At 52.4% G+C, this 22,613-nt stretch overlaps 2 protein-coding genes across 2 annotated transcripts in view; both read right to left on the minus strand.

Moving 5' to 3' along the window:
* myo10 (myosin X) overlaps nt 1–22,613 on the minus strand; it is a 69,380-nt gene that overhangs the window by 2,044 nt on the left and 44,723 nt on the right. Inside the window, exons 19-39 of the mRNA XM_056596188.1 lie at nt 20,154–20,278; nt 18,163–18,277; nt 17,607–17,713; nt 13,616–13,843; nt 13,457–13,496; nt 12,155–13,081; nt 11,181–11,301; nt 10,468–10,711; nt 10,041–10,136; nt 9,755–9,848; nt 9,440–9,495; nt 8,840–8,982; nt 8,214–8,405; nt 7,439–7,596; nt 6,578–6,701; nt 5,391–5,688; nt 4,364–4,571; nt 4,123–4,259; nt 3,650–3,770; nt 1,748–2,233; nt 819–1,010 (exon numbers count right to left, since the gene is read on the minus strand). Of these exons, the coding sequence (XP_056452163.1) occupies nt 819–1,010; nt 1,748–2,233; nt 3,650–3,770; nt 4,123–4,259; nt 4,364–4,571; nt 5,391–5,688; nt 6,578–6,701; nt 7,439–7,596; nt 8,214–8,405; nt 8,840–8,982; nt 9,440–9,495; nt 9,755–9,848; nt 10,041–10,136; nt 10,468–10,711; nt 11,181–11,301; nt 12,155–13,081; nt 13,457–13,496; nt 13,616–13,843; nt 17,607–17,713; nt 18,163–18,277; nt 20,154–20,278 (4,212 nt within the window). The remainder of the gene's footprint in view (nt 1–818; nt 1,011–1,747; nt 2,234–3,649; nt 3,771–4,122; nt 4,260–4,363; nt 4,572–5,390; nt 5,689–6,577; nt 6,702–7,438; nt 7,597–8,213; nt 8,406–8,839; nt 8,983–9,439; nt 9,496–9,754; nt 9,849–10,040; nt 10,137–10,467; nt 10,712–11,180; nt 11,302–12,154; nt 13,082–13,456; nt 13,497–13,615; nt 13,844–17,606; nt 17,714–18,162; nt 18,278–20,153; nt 20,279–22,613) is intronic.
* On the minus strand, nt 14,073–17,596 carry LOC130387183 (tripartite motif-containing protein 16-like). Its single transcript, XM_056596189.1, has one exon. It carries the CDS (start codon nt 17,011–17,013, stop codon nt 15,154–15,156), a length of 1,860 nt encoding a protein of 619 aa, XP_056452164.1. The 5' UTR covers nt 17,014–17,596; the 3' UTR covers nt 14,073–15,153.

A 22,613-nucleotide genomic window follows, 5' to 3' on the forward strand; every position in this document is an offset into this window, starting at 1 on the left:
GGTTAATCTAGGACCTAGGGACTAGGGTCAGGGCGGTGGATTAGGGGTAATCTAGGAGCTAGGGAGTAGGGTTAGGGTGTTGGATTAGGGTTAATCCAGGAGGTAGGGACTAGGGTCAGGGCGGTGGATTAGGGTTAATCTAGGAGCTAGGGACTAGGGTCAGGGCGGTGGATTAGGGGTAATCTAGGAGCTAGGGAGTAGGGTTAGGGTGTTGGATTAGGGTTAATCCAGGAGGTAGGGACTAGGGTCAGGGCGGTGGATTAGGGTTAATCTAGGAGCTAGGGACTAGGGTAAGGGATTTGGATTAGTTAATCTAGAAGCTAGGGACTAGGATCAGGGCGGTGGATTAGGGTTAATCTAGGAGCTAGGGACTAGGGTCAGGGCGGTGGATTAGGGTTAATCTAGGAGCTAGGGAGTAGGGTTAGGGTGTTGGATTAGGGTTCATCTAGGAGCTAGGGAGTTGGATTAGGGTGTTGGATTAGGGTTCATCTAGGAGCTAGGGAGTTGGATTAGGGTTAATCTAGGAGCTAGGGAGTAGGGTTGTGGTGTTGGATTAGGGTTGATCTAGGAGCTAGGGAGTAGGGTCAGGCCTGTGGGTTTGATCAGAACAGGTTAAGGGTCAATCTAGCCGTCAAGGTAAGGGCGTTAGGGTAGGGTTCTCCAGCAGTAAGGGGTGAGGCTAAGGTGGGTCTGAGATAGTTGATCGTTAGTAAAGGGTTGTTCTAGAGGTAACCCGGTGTAACTACCCCTGTTGCCACCCTCCTCGACAAGGAGTTTAAGACGACGGAAACAGAGTCTCCAGGGGCCTGGGTACGTACCAGAGGGGTCTCGAAGAGCAGCTCGCGGCCCTCCACGGCGATCTTGTAGGCGTTGGGCAGCGGGGCCCCGAAGGAGAGGATCTGCTCGTAGGGGAACACCTCCAGGGGCCAGGGCTCCCCGCGCTTGTAGAGCGACACGGCCTGCCGGCTGACGCCCAGCCACAGCTCGCTGGGGAACGCCTCGTCAGTGCTCTGCAAGGGCACGGGCAGGGGGTGAGGTGCATGCTGGGAGACGGAGGCCGCAGAGGCATGCTGGGAGATGGAGGCCTGTACGACGTGCTTTTAATGTACTGTGAAGTACTGGCACCGGGCCACTTTATAGTTTATGCTGTTTGCCCGGTTTATTCAGTTTCTCCTTACTTTAGCATCTATTTCTGTGTTCCTTAACACTGCTTTGTATTTTTATTAGGGATCGGCCGATACCGATTTTTTAGGGCCGATACGATACCGATATTTTTTCATCAGCCTTAGCCGATTCGCCGATACCGATGTTCTTGAGCCGATATAAAGTATATATATTTTTTTTGAAAAGGAACATTGATTGAACTTCAATGTAAAAAACAATGTTTAACAAATAGTAAAAACAGGTGAGGTAGAACAAGTAAGAACAAGTAGATGAACAATATTGAACAAATATTAAAAACAGGTGAGGTAGAAGAAAAAAAGAAAAAAAAAAAGAAACGTGGCGAAAAAAATGTCGGAAAATCAGCCGCGTATCGGCCGATACCGATACACGTAAAAACCGCGAATATCGGCCGACTGATATATCGGTTGATCCCTAATTTTTATTGTCTTGTATTATATCCAGTGTCTTCCCATGCTGCTTTGTTGTAACACAGGAAATTCCCCTTTGGGGGATTAATACAAGTTTTGATCCATCTATCCATCCATGAAGACGGTGACACGGTGAATACGGCGGCGTCCCTCACCTCGACGTTGAAGAGCGTGGAGCCGTAGCCCGCCCACTCCTTCACCAGCGCCATGTACTTCCCCATGGCCTGCTCCTGGTTCATCCCCACCAGCCGCCGCCACTTGTCCAGCACGCTGGCGTGCACCGCCGCCGTCTCCTCGCGCAGCCACGCCTCCAGCGAGTTCTCCTCCTCCAGCAGCTTCTGCCGGCTCAGCGAGCCGCTCCGGAAGCTCCTCCTCAGCGTTCCCTCCAGGAAGCTGGAGCGCTTCCTCTCGCCGGTCCCGGAGGAGGAGCGCTCCGACACCGAGCCGGCGCCCGGGGCGAAGGTCTTGGCCGAGTTCTGCACGCGGGCGCGGAGCCGCGCCACGGGGAACACCTGGGCCATGTCGGGGAGGGGGGCCGGGGAGCCGTGGTCCCCCAGGAGGTACTGCAGCCGTAGGGCCGCCAGGAACTGGAGGGTCTCCTCAGGGGCCGGGTAGCGGCCACGGATCACAGCCTCATGGGCCTGGAGGGGGAGAGGGGGAGAGGGGGAGAGGGGGAGAGGAGGAGAAGGACCAGGAGGAGAGGGGGGAGGAGGTGGGAGAGGGGGAGGAGGACCAGGAGGAGAGAGGGGGAGAGGAGGGGGAGGAGCAGTGGGGGGAGGGGGGAGGAGGACCAGGAGGAGAGGGAGGAGGAGGTGGGAGAGGGGGAGGAGGGGGAGGAGGAGCAGGAGGAGAGGAGGGGGAGGAGGAGGAGGAACAGGAGGAGATGGGAGGAGGAGATGGGGGGGAGGATGGATGGATGATAAATGATGGATAGAAGGACACAGATGGAGTGATGGACGAGAGATTTATGAATGCAGAGGTGGACAGAGATGGATCCATGTGTAGGGGGGGGGGGTGTGGACAGAAATTGATATTGATTACGAGCAAGAAAACTGATTAAAGATTCTTACAAAATTTTTGGGCGTCTATTGTTATTGTAATATCTAAGAACGGTACAAAAAAATACCAGTGGTGGGTAGTAAGGCGTTAGAAGTGACGCAAATGAGTAAGAAAGTACTTTTTTCGGGTAAAGAGTACTTTTCACATTCCTTTTTTAAGTCTGTCATTTAACTCTAGTAAATATTTGATTTAGAATTCTACACTTTACTCCATTACATTTTCCATGGTGCCTTCATTAAAATGAGTATTTTGATAAACACGTTATCTTTGTTGACTGTAATACAAGCGTACACGTTAGCGACGCGCCCTCCCTAGGTCGCAACGTTGCTGCGATTCCATAGACGAGGAGACGAATCGACCGTTACGTTGGGAATGAGGACCAGAAGCGCCATGGATGCAGACGCGCAGGAAGATATTTTCGGCAGGGGGTGCGGGGTTACGGTCCACGTAGAGTTTATATGATTCTAAAGATGCTCTGTATTCTGCAGACCACTCTCGAACTTGTTCGTCGTTGTTGTGTCTGGCTGTGAGTGTGCGTGCATGCTGTGCGTAGGCTGGATCGCAATCGCGTGAAGACAAATCTGATTGGCTAATCAGCTAACCAAACCAGCCTGGTTGGTGTTTCATTTGTTGTGTTCCTACAAAAGCTCTTGCCTTTTGTCATATGCACAGATATAATTTACGTTTTTTATTGTACGTATTGTTGTATGTATGTTTAATGAACAATGCACACAATGAAGCAACTTGGGAAGAAATGGTTTAAGAGTGCATCTTTTTCCAAGCCCTCCAATACAAAAATGTTAAGTAACTTGTAATTTGAGTATCTCTATAATAAAGTACTTTTTTACTCGGTAGGTTTTCAAATCGGAATATTTACTTTTACTCAAGTCGATTTCGAAGGAGGTAATTGTACTTTTACTTGAGTATAGATTTTCAGTACTCTACCCACAAATGAAAAACACATATCAGCACTTGGTGAGCTGGCGTTCGGGCCTCACCTGCTCGAACATGAAGGCGAACTCCACGCTGTCCCTGGGAACGCCGTCGGTGTCCAGGAAGCAGTACAGCTTGAAGTAGAACCTCCAGCCGGTGGCCTGGGGGTCCTGGCCAGCTGACAGCCTGCAGAACACGGGAGGAACCGGTCAGCGGAACCAGCGCACCCTCACCCCGACCGTCACACACAATCTCACACTGACAAGCGATTACCTCCCCTTGTACGCCCTGGCACTTAAAAATGTTACTTATGCCTTGTGTAGCATCTTATCCTAGCTATCTCTGATGTGTACGGGGAATGGGTGAACCTAGCGATTGTTATTGCTTGACACTTGGTTCTATGAACATGTACCGACAGCGAAATATTGTTGTTTGTCTTTCTTCTGACAAAATGAAAGTGAAACAAATGAAAATAAAAACGTCTGCTAAATGTAAATGTAATTGTGAATGAGTCCAGAGAGGGGTAGAGGAGACGTACTTCTCAAACTTGGCGAGCACGTCGGCCACCACGGCGCGGCCCTCGATGGCCTTGTCCACGCTGTCGTTGTGCTCGAACAGAGCGAACATGTTCCTGCTGCCCTCCATGGCCAGGCCCCAGGTCAGCTTCTTCACCACCTGGGACGCACACAAACACACCATTGTATCACCGGACCCCCTGGTGAGCTACCCCAGCGGATGGGTCCCAGATCCGGGCGGATCATGAGTGTGTCTGCACCCACCTCGCCGGCGGTGGTGTGGGAGTTGATGGTGATCTTGCAGGACCCCCCGCCGTGGCAGTGCACCATGGTGGTCATCTCCTGGCGGGCCACGATGGCCCGGATCTCCTCCTGCGCCGGGACGTGCTCCCGGGTGCGGGTCTTCTTCAGGGAGTCCAGGGCGAACGAGGCGTAGCGCTCCATCTCCGAGTTGGGGGACAGCTCTTTCGTCCTGCGGGACAAAGGCGGAGGAGTTAGGTTAATGATCCGCAGGGTTTATGGCAGGGGTCACCAACACAGGGCCCTCGGGCACCATGGCGCCCGCAAGGACCACATGAGGCGCCCGCAGGCCTGTTCTAAACATAGCACTACTCATTCTTGAACAACTCTTTCCCACCTTTTTTAAGTCATTGTTGATAATTATTGTGAGAAATCATTAACATGACTTAATTAATTGGTTAACATGTCTTCACATCGATGAGTATCAATAATCATTAATAGTTATGTATAACTAAAGACAAACTAATTTGTTATTTCAGAAGAGTGTATAGAACTGGGTGCCCTTCGTACGACTCAGTGTCCATGAAGTAGCTCTCAGGTTCATAAAGGTTGGTGACCCCTGTTTTTTTGGGGATTAACGCTCGGACTAAAGTTTGAGGTTTGTATCGTGACCTCCTCTGCTGGCATGAGGAGTGTCTTCCCTCTAGTTCCTCTAGACCTCTTGGTAAGGTAGTGAGGTCATGACAAGGAGCCAAAGGGATGAAATGCAGAACTTCTTTCTAATGGTGGGAATAACCCCCTTGGGATCAACACATAGTGTGCAGCCTCTGCTCTTTAAACGGTGTAGATACACAAGATTATTTAGGGGGGATTGAACGCAGAACACATCAACAGGGAGTCAGACCAACAGCCTAACTATTAAGCTATCGCCCCCCTCTCGCTCAAGAGCGAGCACTGCCACGCCTCCCCCTGTCCCTCCCACGCCTCCCCCTTCTCCCTCCCCCACCTCCCTCCCATGCCCCCCTCCATGCCTGCTCCCCCCTCCCCTCACCTCTTGAGGTGGAACTTGAGGTAGCGGAGCACGCCGCGGCTGGGCAGGAAGGTGCAGGCCATGCAGGCCAGGATCCTCCAGCTGCACAGGTTCCCGGGGCCCCCGGGGAGGGGGGGCCGTGCCGTCTGCTTCACCAGCTGGCAGTACAGCTCGTCCCTCAGGGGCCGCAGCTCCTGGCCTGTCCGCAGGACCCCCTGGATGACGGGCAGGGGGTCCGCCACGCCCTCCAGGTGCTGCAGCGAGGCGAACACCTTCAGCGCCTCGTCCTGCAGGGTGGTGGGGCCCTTGGTCCTCAGGGCTGGGGGGCGGGGTCAGGGGGCGGAGTCAGGGGGAGGAGGAGGGGGGGGAGGAGGAGGGGGCGGGGTCAGGAGGGCGGAGGAGGAGGAGGGGGCGGGGTCAGGGGGACGGAGTCAGGGTGGAGGAGTGGGCAGGGGTGGAGGGGCGGGGTCAGGGTTGGAGGAGTAGGGGTCAGGGGTGGAGGAGGAGGAGGCGGGGTCAGGGGGGCGGAGTCAGGGGTGGAGGAGGAGTGGGCAGGGGTGGAGGAGGGGGCAGGGGGGCGGAGTCAGGGGTGGTGGGGCGTGGTCAGGGATGGAGGAGGGGTCAGGGGTGGAGGGGCGGGGTCAGGGGGGCGGAGTCAGGGGTGGAGGAGGGGTCAGGGGTGGAGGGGCGGGGTCAGAGTCAGGGGTGGAGGAGGAGGGGCCAGGGTCAGAGGGGGGATGGAGTGGGAGGGGAGGCGCCGAGGAGGAGGGGAGGAGAGGTCAAGGGTGGAGGAGGGAGGGGGAGGGGGGAGGGGCGGGGTGGAGGAGAGAAAGGGGAGGAGACGAGTCCAGAGGTTGAGGAGGTGTCGCGTGTGAACAGCAGAACATGAGAGCACTCACTAGCGCTGTCCACCGTGCTGAGAGTGCTTACAAATCCATCAGAAGATTAACATCGTTAGAGAGTCTGAGAGACGCGTTGATGGAGTCAATAGGTTTAAAGAAAGGGAAGCAAGGCACCAGTGTGGATGAACCAATGGGTGGAGGAGTGGATGCGTGGTGAGTGATGAATGGACGAGTGATGGGTGGATGAATGATGAGTGATGAGTGATGGGTGGATGTTTGGTTTGAGGGGTGGACGGGGGGGTGGGTGCGGGGGCGTGAGGGACAGACGGTTGGAGGCTGATGGGGTCGGTGGTGATGGAGACTCACAGCTGAGGTGGATGTCCCCGTAGGGGAGGGGCAGCAGGGGCGAGTGGAGCGGGTGGTGGCTGTGACGGAGGATGGGGTTCCTCTTGTAGATCTGCTCCACCACCTCAGAGTTCAGACAGTTCTCCTGGAGACACAACCACGGGATGAAGAGTCAGCATGGAGCCCCGATCTGAGAAATGTCCTTCCTCCAGGTCTCTAAATCATCTGCCGTGATTGCTTAACGTGAAGGAGGATTTCCCTCGACTTGGTGGTGCACGTGAACACACTTTGAGGACGTCAAGATGTGAAGTAGAATGAACCTATCGCAACCGATCCGTTGTCTGAAAGCAGAGCAAGAAATTGAGTTGACCTGATCCTCTATGACATGGATCTCAACTACCTAACCCCTACCTGCTCCTCTATGACATGGATCTCAACTATCTAACCCCTACCTGTTGCTCTATGACATGGATCTCAACTACCTAACCCCTCCCTTTCCTCTATGACATGGATCTCAACTATCTAACCCCTACCTGTTCCTCTATGACATGGATCTCAACTATCTAACCCCTACCTGCTCCTCTATGACCTGGATCTCAACTACCTAACCCCTACCTGTTCCTCTATGACATGGATCTCAACTATCCAACCCCTACCTGCTCATTAACAACTTTCCTCTCGACAGTCTAACCCCTACCTGCTCCTTTATGACATGCATCAGCCTTCACTTTAATTTGAAGAAATGCCGGTAAGATACAGGGTTAGATACATGACAGAAGGTCCTTCAATAGTCCGGATGGTCCCCAAGGCCCCTCACCTTGATGTCGTGGATGAGCTGCTGGGTGGGCGTGTCTCTGTACTGTCTAACCCCAGGCCCCTCACCTTGATGTCGTGGATGAGCTGCTGGGTGGGCGTGTCGATGGGCGCCTTGGAGTCGATGACGGTCTGGATGGCGCCGGCCCAGCGGGACGCCTCCGTCAGCAGCTTGGTGTAGAGGCGGTACGAGTGCCTCCGCCCGAACACCGTCACGTTCCAGTAGCCTGTGGACGGAGCACACGCACCCGTTGGTCACCTTGCTCCTGACTCCAGGCCCCAGAAGGAAACCTCGTGGGGTTTAGCGCTAGGGGTGAACGCTAAGGGCATCCAGCAGATGCTTCTATCCAAAAGTGACTTACAATAAGTACATTTGTCAGAAGAAAGAGAAACAAAAATATATCTGTCGGTACAGTAAGGATGTTCATAGAACCAGGTGCCACGCCCTAACAATCGCTAGGTTAACCCATTAACCTAGCGACACAACAAAGATAGCTAGGAGAAGATGCTACACAATGCTAAGTAAAACAGAGAGTTAGGATAAGATGCTAAATGATCCTAAGTACTTTTATTTAAGTGCCAGGACGTACAACATACAATAAGTGCGTGAGAAGGGGGGAGGTAAGGGGAGGGGCTTTGCAGAGTCTAGGTGTACTCTGAACGAGTGAGTTCTAGATCTGATGTTTTATGCACTACTGCTCTTAAAAAAGTGTTCTGACCTCCCCTCCCCGAGGACCCACAGAAGTTGCACCATCTCCCCGTGGGGGGGTTGTGGTTTGACTTCCCCTCCCAGACGACCCACAGAGCGTGCACCCTCTCCCGGGGGGGCGGGTGTGGTGCTCACCGGTCTCCTTGAAGACCTTGTCGTCGGGCTGCACCACGGAGCAGAGGCTGTTGAGCACCAGCGTCCCCAGCTTCAGCGCCTGGCGCTCCGAGCTCTTGTAGTAGTCCAGGGAGTTGTGCGTGAGCAGGAACCAGCGCTTCTTCAGCTTCAGAGCCGCGCGGCTGCTGTTCTTCAGCTCCTTCTGCAGCCAGCCTGCGGAGCAACAGGGGGGGGTCAGAGTCTGGAGCCTCCTCACACCTCCTCACCACGGCGTGGTGCACCTCCTCCGCACCACGCCTCAGTGGAGGCAGGCTCTGGAGTGTGTGTGTGTGTTTACATGTTTGTGTATGCTTGCGTTTATCATGTGTGGTTATAACATGCTAATGAGTGCATGCTAATATATACTTGCAATGCTAAACACACACACACAAACACAAGCCGGTCTTGTATGTGAGGGCATTTGTGCGTGTGTGTGCATGCGTGTGTGTGCATACGTGCATGTGTATGGCATGCATGTGTGAGTGTGTGTGTGTGGGCATGAATGTGTTGGTGTGTGTGTGTGTTTGTGTATAGTACATTGTGTGTGTGTGTGCTTGCATGCATGTGTGTGTGTGCATGTATGTGTGTGTGCATGTGTGTGCCTCTACCCCTGATGATGAACTCCTGGCCGTGCACGCGGGTGTCGCCCTTGCAGCGCTGCAGCAGGGTGATCCAGTGGTGCATCTCCTCCGGCGTGTCCGCCTGGCACTGCAGCACGCGGTTCGCCGTGATCATCACAAACGAGTTGGACCTGCAGCGCACACACACGTGTTACCGACACACACAAATACACACACACGTTACAGACACACACACACACACACACACACGTTACCGACACACACACACACACACACGTTACAGACGAACAGCATTACACACACACACACACACACGTTACCGAAACACACACACACAGCATTACAGACACACAAACACACACGTTACAGACAGACAGCATTACACACACACATACGCTAGACACACAGCATAACACATACACAGAATTACACACACACACACACACACACATAACATTACAGAAACACATACATGTTACACAACAGACACACACAAACACATTACAGATACACATTACACACACACACACACACACACACACACACACACACACACACACACACACACACACACACACACACACACACACACACACACTTCAGTGATTGTGTTTGTATTTCCCTCACCTCTCTGGGTTGTCTGATGCACAAACTGAATCAATCATCCCCACATCCAGAGTCCCCTGGAGGGAGGGAGGGAGGGAGGGAGGGAGGGAGGGAGGGAGGGAGGGAGGGAGGGAGGGAGGGAGGGAGGGAGGGAGGGAGGGAGGGAGGGAGGGAGGGAGAGAATATTAATAACAGTTAGGGTGAGCGGCCTTTTGTTTACACATGATGAAGATGAGTTTAACCTTCAAGTTTCTACAATTCTCTCAATAACAGTTCACATCACATACATCAGAATAAACAACTCAGTTCCCCAGCATGCAATGCGGCGGTACTCACCACTGCATTCTGGGGGTTGGCCTGCTCATCGTGCATCTCTCTGATCTCCTGCTCCGTGGATCCCTGCACCTGGCTCAGAACGCTGAACCACTGGCTGAAGCCAATCACAGCACACCGCACCACACCGTTAGCCAATCAGCAGAGAGACCCGCCCACAACATGCTTATCTTATGATCCTTGCACATGCCTTGGTGAAATCATATGATAGGAACACACACACACACACACACACACACACACACACACACACACACACACACACACACACACACACACACAGACTCACCTGGCGTCCTCTGCGGTCTCTGCGATCAGGTGGTACGTTCTGTCGGCCATCACGATGTCCAGCCCGTTTTCCTTACCCGTGTTATCTACCACCTCTCTACACACACACACACACACACGCACACGCACACACACACACTTTGAGGAGCTGCAAATGCCTACCAGTTTATACACACCCGTTCCCTGAGGTCGAGGGTCAATAACGATAAAGAATGTTTACTTTGCAATGTGTGATGTCACAAATAATCTTGCTAGGTTGCTATATGGCTACATGGCGATGGGGCTGCATTGCTAGGTGGCTACGTGTCTCCATGGCTATATTACTATGTGGCTACATGGCTAGGTTGCTAAGTAGCGACAAGGCTAGGTGGCTACATGGTTACATGGCTGTGCGGCTAAGTGGCTAAGGTTCAGGCTGGGGTACTGACTTGGCGGCGTGCATGTCCAGCATGCCCTTCATCTTGTCCTCGCCGTCGTTCTCGAAGTACATGAGCTTGCTCTGCCGTAGCACGAACCAGCGGCGCTTCCAGTTGCGGCGCGACAGTGTGGAGGAGCCGCCGCCCTTCTTGTGGAGCCAGCCCTGCTTCAGGGCCTCCTGCTTGGCCCGGAACCACAGGAAGGTCTCGTCCTTCAGCACGCACCAGCGCCGCCGCCACGTGTTCATCAGACCGCCTGTGGAGGGGGGGGGGGCGGGGTTAGGGAGGGGGTTAGGGAGGGGGTCACCTGATCCAAAGGAATCCACTGGGATCTAGTGGAGCCTGATCTAGTGTCATCTAGTGTCATCTAACCTATTGTGATCTGGTAGATCCTTATCTAGTATTATATTGTGTAATCTAATATAGTATAATCTAGCAAATCATAATTTAATCTTTTTGTGATCTATTAGAGCTTGATCCAGTAGATCCTGATCTACGATCATCTAAACTATTGTGATCTAGTATATCCTAATCTAGCATAATCAGATCTATTCTAATCTTGTAGAATAAAAACTATTCTAATCTTGTAGAATAAAATCTAGTATAATCCAATCTCTTGTTATCTAGTAATAGTCTAGTAATGTCTTTTACTTTAAGAGGAAGACTGTTTGTTGACGTGTGATGTGTTGTTAGCGTGTTCTGCGTTAGCGTGTGCCGCTCCTCACCCTTGATGAAGAGGAAGCTGTGGAAGTAGGGTAGCGTGACGCAGCTGTACACAGAGTCGCGGCGGTACGACAGCTCCTCGTCCGTCTCGAAGCGGTCGAAGTCCTCCTCGCTGTCCTCCAGCTGGAGATGAACAAACACTGAGGGTCACTAAACTGTCCTCCAGCTGGAGATGAACAAACACTGAGGGTCACTAAACTGTCCTCCAACTGGAGATTAACAAACACTGAGGGTCACTAAACTGTCCTCCAACTGGAGATTAACAAACACTGAGGGTCACTAAACTGTCCTCCAACTGGAGATTAACAAACACTGAGGGTCACTAAACTGTCCTCCAATTGGAGATGAACAAACACTGAGGGTCACTAAACTGTCCTCCAACTGGAGATTAACAAACACTGAGGGTCACTAAACTGTCCTCCAACTGGAGATTAACAAACACTGAGGGTCACTAAACTTTCCTTCAACTGGAGATTAACAAACACTGAGGGTCACTAAACTGTCCTCCAACTGGAGATGAACAAACACTGAGGGTCACTAAACTGTCCTCCAACTGGAGACTAACAAACACTGAGGGTCACTAAACTGTCCTCCAACTGGAGATGAACAAACACTGAGGGTCACTAAACTGTCCTCCAACTGGACCGCGGAGGAAGAGGAGATTAACAAACACTTCATTAAACTATCCTCTGGTCACAAGAGGCTTAGGTAATGTAAGGTAAGCGGTCCTCTCTGGTTATGCTATGAAAGTGGAGTTGAGGTAAAGTTGGTTAAGGTAAGCCTCCTTTCAAGTGACGCTTTGCTAAATCAACGTTAATAAAGTTACACCTAAAGTCATGCTAAATTGAGTCGGATGAGGGTAAGTCGAGGCATCTGCTATGGCTAACTTGCGCTATGCTAAACTAGCATAAACCACATCAGTACTCTTTGGCCTTGGACCCCAGACTGGACCGGGAGCAGGGGAGGGTCTACCCACCGAAGACTGCGGCCCCTCGGAGCTGAAGCGGTATGCCGCCGAGCTGCTGTAGGTGCCCAGGGAGCCCTGGTAGTCCGGGGACCACTGCCCGCTGCGGGGGTGCGACCCGGGCCGCCCGGCGCTGGAGCCCAGGGCGTCCTGGTCGTAGTCGTCCTGGTCGTAGTCCGAGTCCTCGTCGGGCGGGATCAGCTCCACCTCCGACGGGGCCTCCGACGAGGCCTGGGGGTGGCAGTAGGCAGAGTCCCCGCTGGAGGACACGCTGTGGCAGGCGACGGGCGGCGGTGGCGGTGGGAGGGCCCCCCCCCCCGGGTGCAGCAGGCCGGGGGGCGGGGCTATGCCGTCGTTGGCGTACGGGTCCTCCTCCGACGAGTCGTCGCTGGTGCGGATGCCGCTGGTGCGCTGGCCGTCCGAGTGGCCGTGCTCGCTGGGGTTGGGCGAGTCTTTGTCGTCGTCGGCGCCGAAGCCCTCGTCCACCTCCTCCTCCTCCTCCTCCTCCTGCTCCCCCTCATCGCCGCCCCCCTTGGCCGGCGCCGCCGCCGCCTCGCCGCCGGAGCCCAGCGAGCTCTCGATGTTGCGGACGCACTCGTCGATCTCGTCGAAGTTCAGCGAGTCGAGGAACTGCTGGGCGGCCTTGCAGGCGTCGTCCTCCAGCCGCCGCAGCTCCTGGTCCCGGAGGAGGTGCAGCCGGCACAGGGAGGCCTCCGTGAGGGACAGCTCCTGCCGCTCCTTCTGCCGCTGCAGGGCCTGGATCTCCCGCTCCAGGCGGAGGATCTCCTCCACCTTGGACACCTCCTGGGGGCGGATCCCGTCCGCCGCCGCCGCCGCCGGCGCCTCCTCCTCCACGGAGCCCGGGACCAGGGGGGAACCGGGCTCCTCCCCGGGCGCCTCCTCGCACCGAGCCTCCTCCAGCGCCCTCGCTGCCTCCGCCTGGACACCGTCAGGAGGGACAGGAGATGGATGAGGAGATACAGAAGGACCAGGACGAGAACGCAGGGTGGGAGGGAGACAGGGAGGGAGGGAGGGAGTGAGACAGGGAGGGAGTGAGACAGGGAGGCGAGACAGAGGGAGGCAGTGGGAAAGGGAGGGCGAGAGAGAGGGAGGTAGTGAGACAGGGAGAGAGGGAGAGAGTGAGACAGGGAGGGAGTGAGACAGGGAGGGAGGGAGGGAGTGAGACAGGGAGGCGAGAGAGAGGGAGGGAGTGAGACAGGGAGGGAGGGAGGGAGTGAGACACGGAGGCGAGACAGAGGGAGGCAGTGAGACAGGGAGGGAGGGAGACCAGTAAGGAGGGCATTTTGGCTATACCTGTTTCGCAAGTAACTCAGTCTCCAACCGTTGTCTTTCTCTGAAAAACACAAAAGACAGACGGACATGTTAGATTTAGGTTTTACAACTCAGCGCCAGTCTCTGTACGTCCTGACCATGTCTCGTTCGTAAAAGTCTCTACACGTAACGACCCCTTACCTCTCCATCTCCCTCCGCTCCTCGCTGCGCCTCCTCTCCTCCTCCTCCTCCCTGCTCCGCCTCTCCTCCAGGAGCAGGCTGCAGAGGCGGCGGGCGCGCCGGCCGCGGACGAGCCGCTGGAAGGTGAGCGCCGCCTGCCGCAGCAGCAGGAACCTCCTGCGCCAGAAGAACGCCCGGTAGTTCTTCTGAATGACCACAATGCACTGCAGCTGCTTCCTGTACTGTTTCCTGTTGAGGGGAGAGATCCGCAGAGGAGGTTTGACGCATCCACGGGGAGGAAAGCTGAGCAGTGTGGAAAACAACAACAACTGGCCCGCATGTCTCCAAACATGGCCGCTCATTCGCCAAGAGAAGGCCGACTGAAATGGCCGCCCATTCGCCAAGAGAATGCAGAACAAAATAACGGGGCCATTTGCCAAGAGACGGCCATTGCCCAGCCACACATACGTCCTTGGACATACCTTGGCACACTCCGGTGAGTCTGCCGCCACCTAGAGGTGAAACCTTTGTTTTAACCTGGTTACGGTGTACTGTTGAACTTGGCTACAGCAGCGCTTAGCAACCATGTAGACAAGAATGGAGGACAGCAGCGTAGTTGACGATAGAGCATTGGACGAAACACTCATCAGTCTGATGCGAGTGAAGGAATGCATCATAACTAGGTGGTACAGCCATATATACCAGAGGTAGGCAAATATATATTTTTTGGCGCAAATATCTTAAAGAATATCTACATTGTATGATTTTGTTGTTTTGGTCTCAATCGTGGTATCGAAGTTATTCAACTTTAGGTTTCCCAGTTATGATGTTTTCTCCCCATGAAGAATAACATGAAAATGAGGATTCAGTGTTTTATTGTCAAAGGAAATGTAAAACAACCAGCATTACAGGAGATTCTGGTAAAGATGTGCCCAAAACCTGTTAAATGGCGTCATTTATAAGCATACAATTAATTCTAATACATAAAATGTTTTTTTTTTTATATGATCCAAACATTAAAAATCTCAAGAATAATGAATTGATAATACATTTTTTTGTTTGGGTGTAGAAGTTTGATTTAAAAAAAAATCAACATTAATTGTCCCTTACCTTATATTCGTAATGTGACAAAGCTTTACAGGAAACCAAATAACCAGTTTGAGCTAGTACCCGTCCATCCTCAAGAATTAAAAGAATGCCATCTGGCAAACTTCTTGTTGACATTTGAATTGACTTAAGGGGCGGGGCTAGGTTTCTCTTCAGCTCCACCCCCTACATTCCCATCTAGCGAGGGGGAGGGGTATGTTTGAAAAAACAAAACTTAAGACAATGAATTTTTTATTTACTGGAGTAGAAGCATAACTTTAAAACATCTAATTCAACTGACATTTGACATTCATAACGTCAAAAAATTCAGAATTTCCCGATGCTTTAAGTTCCAGGCTAATGCTGCATTCCCATCATCAGTCATAACAAATAGCAACTGTTCCGAGAACATAACAAAAGATAACCAACCTCCAATCATAGAGGAAGTCACATTTCAATCTTAAACCGCTCTTCTAAGCTAAGCGAGGATAGCAGAACTCTGCCGTCGCCCCGCTCTGAGCGTCCAGTGTGACGCCAGCGAACAGCGGCTGGGTGAAGATGGTCTGCACTTTGTGCAGCAGGGTCATGGTATCGGAGCAGTAGAACCGCAGGGTGCCCGCCCTGTAGTCCAGGTACACCCCCACCCTGGAGGGGTGCGGGCCGGGGAGCAGGGTGATGACGTCGTTGTGTTTGAATTCAACGGCGGTGGGGCAGACGATCAGAGCCCAGGACTTGTCGTCGGCGCCCTGGTCATTCCACAAGCTGTCCTTGTAACCCATGGCGATGGAGACGTAGCGCGTGGTCCAGCTGACCTCCCAGTATTGCCTCCCAGTCAGAGACTCTTTACTCAGACACTGCTCCACCGCCCAGACCAGCGGGCTTTGCTTTCCTGCTCGGTTCTTCTTCGGCCTCACCGCTCTGGTACCCACAAACTTGACCTTTTTGTTCCCCTCAGACATCACCTTTCGGTCATCCTCGGACAGAGTCAGGAATTTGGTTTTTGTCTTTGGGTCGAAGCTCAGTTCACATGAGTATTGTAAGAAGTCACTCCTGGACTTGGGCTCAGCCTGCTGTGAAGGCAGGACGTCCACTTCGGCCACGGCTCGTGAAACAGGAGGGGCTTCGTCTTTTACAAACACCTTTAGTTTATTCCTCATCTTGGCCAAAGCTAAGGTCACGTTCTTCAAGTACTGCATGGGATCAGGGCCTCTCGAGGGCAGGCCTGTGTACTTCTTGAGAAACAAGTCCTGAGGGCATTCTTTCAGGAAGTGAATGTCACTGTGGCTCTGGAAGAGAGCATCCAGGTCATCGATGCTCCTCCTCATCACGGAGTTCTCCTGCTCCAGGTTACGCAGCAGGTCGTGGAGCCGGCTCACCGCCACCTTCTCCTTGGTCCTGATCTTCTCTTTAATGTCGGCCCTCTGGCTCTCAAGGGGACGGATCATCTCAGCAAAGAGCTCGTCAATATCTCTCAATGCTACGTTAGCAGAGTGATTGATAGAGTCAATCTCCTCCTGAAGAACCACAACATCTTCCTCCACCTTCTGGATCCTTGCCTGCACGACTCTCTGGTGCCCGATGAGATCCTTCTGCCTCTCGAGTCTCTCGGCCTCGGCTGTGATCGTCTCATGGCCTCGGTGCTCGTCCACAGCACACAGGTTACAGATACTGACCCGGTCTCGGCGGCAGTAGATCCTCATGACCTCGTCGTGACGGGGGCAGATGTTGTCCTGGAGTTCGGTTGTCGGTTCCACCAGCTTGTGTCTCTTCAGCCCGGCCACTTGATAGTGACTCAGGACGTGCTCCTCACAGTAGGACACCATGCAAACCAGACAGGTCTTGATGGCCGTCATCTTCACCAGGGTGCAGATGTCACAGCCCACTTCTCCGGGTCCAGCAGAGCAGGGGTCAGAGTCCGGGTCAGGGTCCGGGTCAGGGTCAGGGTCAGGCTGTCTGTTGGCTGCTGCCTCCGTGTTTTCAATGAGCTCCGCTAGAACGGTGTTCTTCTCCAGAGCCGGTCTCAACGTGAAGATCTTCCTGCACTGGGGACAGCTGAAGAACCTCCTGTCGTGGCTCCAATAGTCTCTGATGCAGCCCAGGCAGTAGCTGTGTCCACAGGGTATGGTCACCGGCTCGCGCAGCTGATCCAGACAGATGGAACAGCAGTAGACGTCACGCTCCGCTAGGGATTTGAGTCTCGCCATTTGGATGACTGGATTCGTCCGGGGCTTCCTGACAGGTTCAGGGTTTGCTCTCGACTGAATTATTTTATTGCATGCGGTAAACACCCAGTTCCATTTGTTGCCGCACCGCCCCTCAAAAATGTAGTTCATCTTGTGCCACAAGGAAGTCTTCACAGCTAAGATTGACGCTATACATTTCCAGAAAGGCCGGTTTATTGAAACCCTGAAAGCCAAGGTGTACGGGAAGTCCTACACACCACCCACACTCAAACCAACGGCCAACTGCCTTGATCCGACCACTCCGATGCCTCTTGTCTGACCCGTTTGGAAGAAAAATTGCATTGAAACACACCGCGAAGACTACTGCCAACTACACAGCATGTTCTGTGCTTGCAAGAGGCGCTATTCTCATGGCGCTATTCCTTCCCTCCCACACTCCACGGTGATTCGCTGATTGTTTGCTAGCAGAAGACAACCAAGCAGAGGCTCTATTCCTCAGATGCCAATGCACTCAGACTTTGCATGTTGAATCAGACCAGACACCGTCCGCACCAAAAGCTTCCAACACATCTGAACAAACTCGTCCGAGTCTCCTCAAACGTTTCAGATGGCCAACGGTTGGGCCGGTCTGTAGCAGCCTTTAGAGGTTTGCGACATGTTTTGTCTGCATCTGATGTAAAGTTCTGTCTGTTTCAGCGTGTCACGTGACTCCTCTGTTCTGGAAGAGGGATTAAGAGCGTTACCTGGCGATGAAGCCCAGTACATGGGCCTGGATGATCATGGCCGCCCGCAGAACCTCCTCCTCGCGCTCCTTCTCCAGGCGATGCTCCAGAGACTCTCTGAGGAACACCTGGACAGGAGAGGAGGAGGAAGAGAGGGGAGGAGAGATGTGGAGGAGAGGAGAGGAGGAGAGGAAATAAGGAGAGGAGAGGAGGAGAGGAGAAGATAGGAGGAGATGAGAGGAAGAAAGGAGAGGAGGAGAGAAGAAGATAGGAGGAGAAGGGAGGAAGGAAGGAGATGATGACATGAGGAGGAGAGGAGATGATGAGAGGACCTCACGACTCAACCTAGACCTTTCACCAGAGAGCCAAAGCCCCACCAGATCATAATATTATTGTTGTGGAACAAAAACATGATATTGTATATTGTATTATATAAACTGTAAAATCTTGTGTCATACACTTCATAATTTCCAACCACTAAAACATCCACAGACACCACTCGGTCTGAACTCACGATGTGAGTATGAGGAAATGTATACAAACAACCAACTACTTCCTCGTTCTCTAAATCCCTCACCTTGGTTTTGCCAAGCTGCCATTGGCTGCTGCTGCTGTCGTAGGTCTGGAGCAGCTCAAGGCACCGCCCCCTGGGGTCCTCGGCCAGGGCCACACCCCTCATTAGCACCTTGTACCTGGGGAGTGGGCGTGGCAAGTAGTAAGTGGGCGGGGTCAACAAGTAACAGCAGGATCAATCCAGCTGTAGTACCGATGTAGGACTATAGCAGTACTTATTACTTATCGCTAGGTGGAGCTAACCTGAGCTACAGCTAGCGCTAGGTGGAGCTTACAGTAGCTACAGCTAGCGCTAGGTGGAGCTAACAGTAGCTACAGCTAGCGCTAGGTGGCGCTAACAGTAGCTACAGCTAGCGCTAGGTGGAGCTAACCTAAGCTACAGCTAGCGCTAGGTGGAGCTTACAGTAGCTACAGCTAGTACTAGGTGGAGCTAACAGTAGCTACATCTAGTTCTAGTGCTGTGTGGGATTACCCAGGAGGCCAGGCGACTTTATTTTGTTGAATTATCTTTTTTGTGTAGGTAATGAATCAACAGATACTCTACGTTTAAGTTGTAGATTAATGATGCAAAGATGTAATTTCTGATATTCCTACACTAATTTGTTCCCAAACATTGACCTAGGAAGCAAGTCTTGCATTTTCAGTATTGCGGAGGAAAAATATCTCAACTGCATAGTTTAGTCTGCGGGCCTAAGTGAGCCTCAACAAGCAGCTCAACAAGCAAAAAACAATGGCACTGCAACATTGCACATGACTCGAGAGAACCAGGCAGGGCTCAAAGGGTCAACGCCCCACTGGCAGCAGAGAGACCGCGTCCTGCACAGCAGCGCTCTGACCAGGACTGGCCTCCTTTTCTGACTCGTCACAGCAACCGGAAAGGCCTTGATTTATTACCCTCAATATTATGCAGTTTACTATTACAGTAATGCTGTATTACTGTATAAGCGTAGTAGTATAGTTCTGCAGTAGTGTAGTACTGTGGTATAGTATTACTGTAGAAGTACTGTACTAGTGTATTAGTATAGTACAGTGTTGGGAAGGATTACAATGTATCCAGTTACAGAATACAGAATACATGCCCAAAAATGTAATATGTAACGTATTCCGTTACATTACTCAATCTAAGAATTGTATTCTGAATACTTTGATTACTTCCACATTGAATTGCATTTTATAAGTGTAGGAATGCGGCATCAAATCCTGCATACTAAACACGTCTATTAGGGTGTGTTCTTCTGTTCCAACTGGCTGAATGTAGCCCAAGTCTCCCTGAAAGTGCAATGAATGAATATAATTTACTGTAGAGGAACAAAGGCTATAAGGGTATGTTTATGCAAAAGATATTTCCAACAGACAAATTGACCAATTTTCCCTTTTCAGTTTATTTATTTACTCAAAAATCATCAATCAGAGAGAGAGAGAGAGAGAGAGAGAGAGAGAGAGAGAGAGAGAGAGAGCCAGAGAGAGAGAGAGAGCCAGAGAGCAAGAGCGAGAGAGAAAGAGAGCCAGAGAGAGAGAGCCAGAGAAAGAGAGCCAGAGAGAGAGAGCCAGAGAGAGAGAGAGAGCCAGAGAGAGAGAGAGAGACAGAGATAGAGAGAGAGATAGACAGAACCAGAGAGAGAGCGAGAGCGAGAGAGAGAGAGCGAGAGCGAGAGCGAGAGAGAGAGCGAGAGCGAGAGAGAGAGCGATAGAGATAGAGAGAGACTATTTTGGGCGTATTCATATGCCCTAAATATTTATTTTTTGGTTTGGAGCGGTTCCTTTTCACATGGCAATCGCAGCAGTCCCAGAATTTGTCAACAACGCACATGTGTGTGAAGATTGTTAAATCATGGACAATGTATAGTTCTGTAGTGTAGTAGTACTGTATTAGTGTAGTGTAGTATAGTCCCATAGTTTGTGGTTTCACTCTATGAATCCCGTTGCCATGGTGACCATGCGGATGCTGAGGAGCTGAGAGGCGGGGGGAGGGGGAAGGGGGGGGGTGGTACCGACCTGCAGCAGAAGTCCTGGAAGGGCCTCCGGATGGGGAAGCCGTGCTGCCGGATCTTCACCGTCTCCAGCATCCCAGAGTAGCGGAGCTGGTTCAGCACCACCACCGCGTTGAACTGCTCGGGCATCTGATGACACACACACACACAGCAGGCTCAGACCACAGCAGGCTCGGTGCACGCCATTTTGGATCTGGACACCGGAGAGGCCACTTTGGATCAGGGCAACGTGGAGGCCATTTTAGATCGGGACAAAACTGCTAGATAACCACTTCAGGACTCAGGATTGGGAAACTACTACAAGATCACTTCAAGACTCCCAAACCACTGAAAAACTACGGGAAATACGAAGTGCTCCGTAGATTGACGTAGTTCCATGTCATGGCAGGACAGGGTGATGTACTATACTGTGATTGGCTCGTACATTATGATAATGAGCTGTGATGGAATGTTGGGATGCCCAAAGGCGAGAAGACTGACGCCTCGTTAGCGAAAAGCTAACCGCACTATGCTAATAGACGGTGGATGCGTGACGTCCAAACTTCAGATTCTGCCAAGTGCACGTCTCACACACACACACACACACACACACACACACACACACACACACACACACACACACACACACACACACACACACACACACACACACACACACACACACACACACACACACACACACACACACGTTCGTGTTCTGCCGTGACCTCTGACCTAGGGCCAGCGGTGGACGTGCGGGTGCGTAGCGCGCGACAGGGCCCAGCTAGCGGAGGACACAGGCGTCTTCTGTTGCCGCGGCGACGACCTTTCCACTGGAGGGAGCCCCATTCATGTCCCCGTAACCCGGAGTCACCTCTGGGGTGCAGGGGGGCGTCGGGACAACAGGAAGCTTTCAGGCCCCCTCCTAAAGACCCCTTTATCAAGACCCCCCCCACAGCACCGGCCCTGGGGCCTCAAAGACGGCCATTATCTGCCATTGGTCCCAGAGGGCCCTCATTAGCATAGCCGCCATTAGCATAATAGAAGAGCCTTGAATGTCACAAAAACAAGAGCTGGTGTCAGGAAGTCTCTCTCTCACTCAGTCACTCACCCACACACAAGAAACCTGTTTGTATTCCACATCTCGATGGACATGCAGACATTTTACTAAACCGCGGGGGGTGTTATGGTGTAGTCCAATGTGTTGACTCCAAGCTGAAAGGTTCTTGGTACACCTGTCTGTCTCTGTATTGACTAACCCCGACCTGCTCCTTAATGACCTGTCTCTGTACTGTCTAACCCCTACCTGCTCCTTAATGACCTGTCTCTGTACTGTCTAACCCCTACCTACTCCTTAATGACCTGTCTCTGTACTGTCTAACCCCTACCTGCTCCTTAATGACCTGTCTCTGTACTGTCTAACCCCTACCTGCTCCTTAATGACCTGTCTCTGTACTGTCTAACCCCTACCTACTCCTTAATGACCTGTCTCTGTACTGTCTAACCCCTACCTGCTCCTTAATGACCCGTCTCTGTACTGTCTAACCCCTACCTGCTCCTTAATGACCCGGCTCTGTACTGTCTAACCCTTACTTGCTCGATTAATGACATGTCTCTGCATTCATGATTTGTCTCTTTGGATAGAGACTTCTCCTTGGGCTTTCAGCTGGATAAAGGAAGGGGGGGAGGGGGGGGGGTGTTCCCGGGGGGTCTTTGAAAACCCAGATTTGGAGAGGCTCGGCTTCACAGACGTCTCTGATTAGGAACATCTAACTACCTAAGGATCCCAATCCTAAGCCGAACCACAACGGATCAGAGCAGTTCAGGAGTCAAACTGAGAGCCGATCCACCTGGACCCGCGGCGGACTACCCAGAGGAGCAGAGGGGAGGAGTCTAACCAGACCGCCTCTCTGATAGGCTGATGGAGGGGAGGGGGGAGGAGTCCAACCAGAGGTGAGTCTATTGACATAGACCAGACATGGAGCATATTATACTGCATCATAGACAGAGAGAGAGAGCGAGAGAGAGAGAGCGAGAGCGAGAGAGAGCGAGAGCGACAGAGAGCGAGAGCGACAGAGAGCGAGTGCGACAGAGAGACAGAGCGACAGAGAGACAGAGAGAAAGAGACAGAGACAGAGAGAAAGAGACAGAGACAGAGAGAAAGAGACAGAGAGAAAGAGACAGAGACAGAGAGAAAGAGACAGAGAGAAAGAGACAGACCGAGAGAGACACAGACAGACAGACAGACAGAGAGAGACACAGACAGACAGACAGACAGACAGACAGACAGACAGACAGACAGACAGACAGACAGACAGACAGACAGACAGAGAGAGACAGCCAGGCAGAGAAACAGACCAATGCAGAGTTTGTTCCCAAACAGTCTGACTGATTCAACACGTGTCCCGCCTGTGGCGCTACACCGTAAGACCAGCCCACCACCGACACCAGTACAACCAGCCCACCACCGACACCAGTACAACCA

Source organism: Gadus chalcogrammus, chromosome 8 (assembly GCF_026213295.1).
Source record: "Gadus chalcogrammus isolate NIFS_2021 chromosome 8, NIFS_Gcha_1.0, whole genome shotgun sequence".
Lineage (NCBI taxonomy): Eukaryota > Metazoa > Chordata > Actinopteri > Gadiformes > Gadidae > Gadus > Gadus chalcogrammus.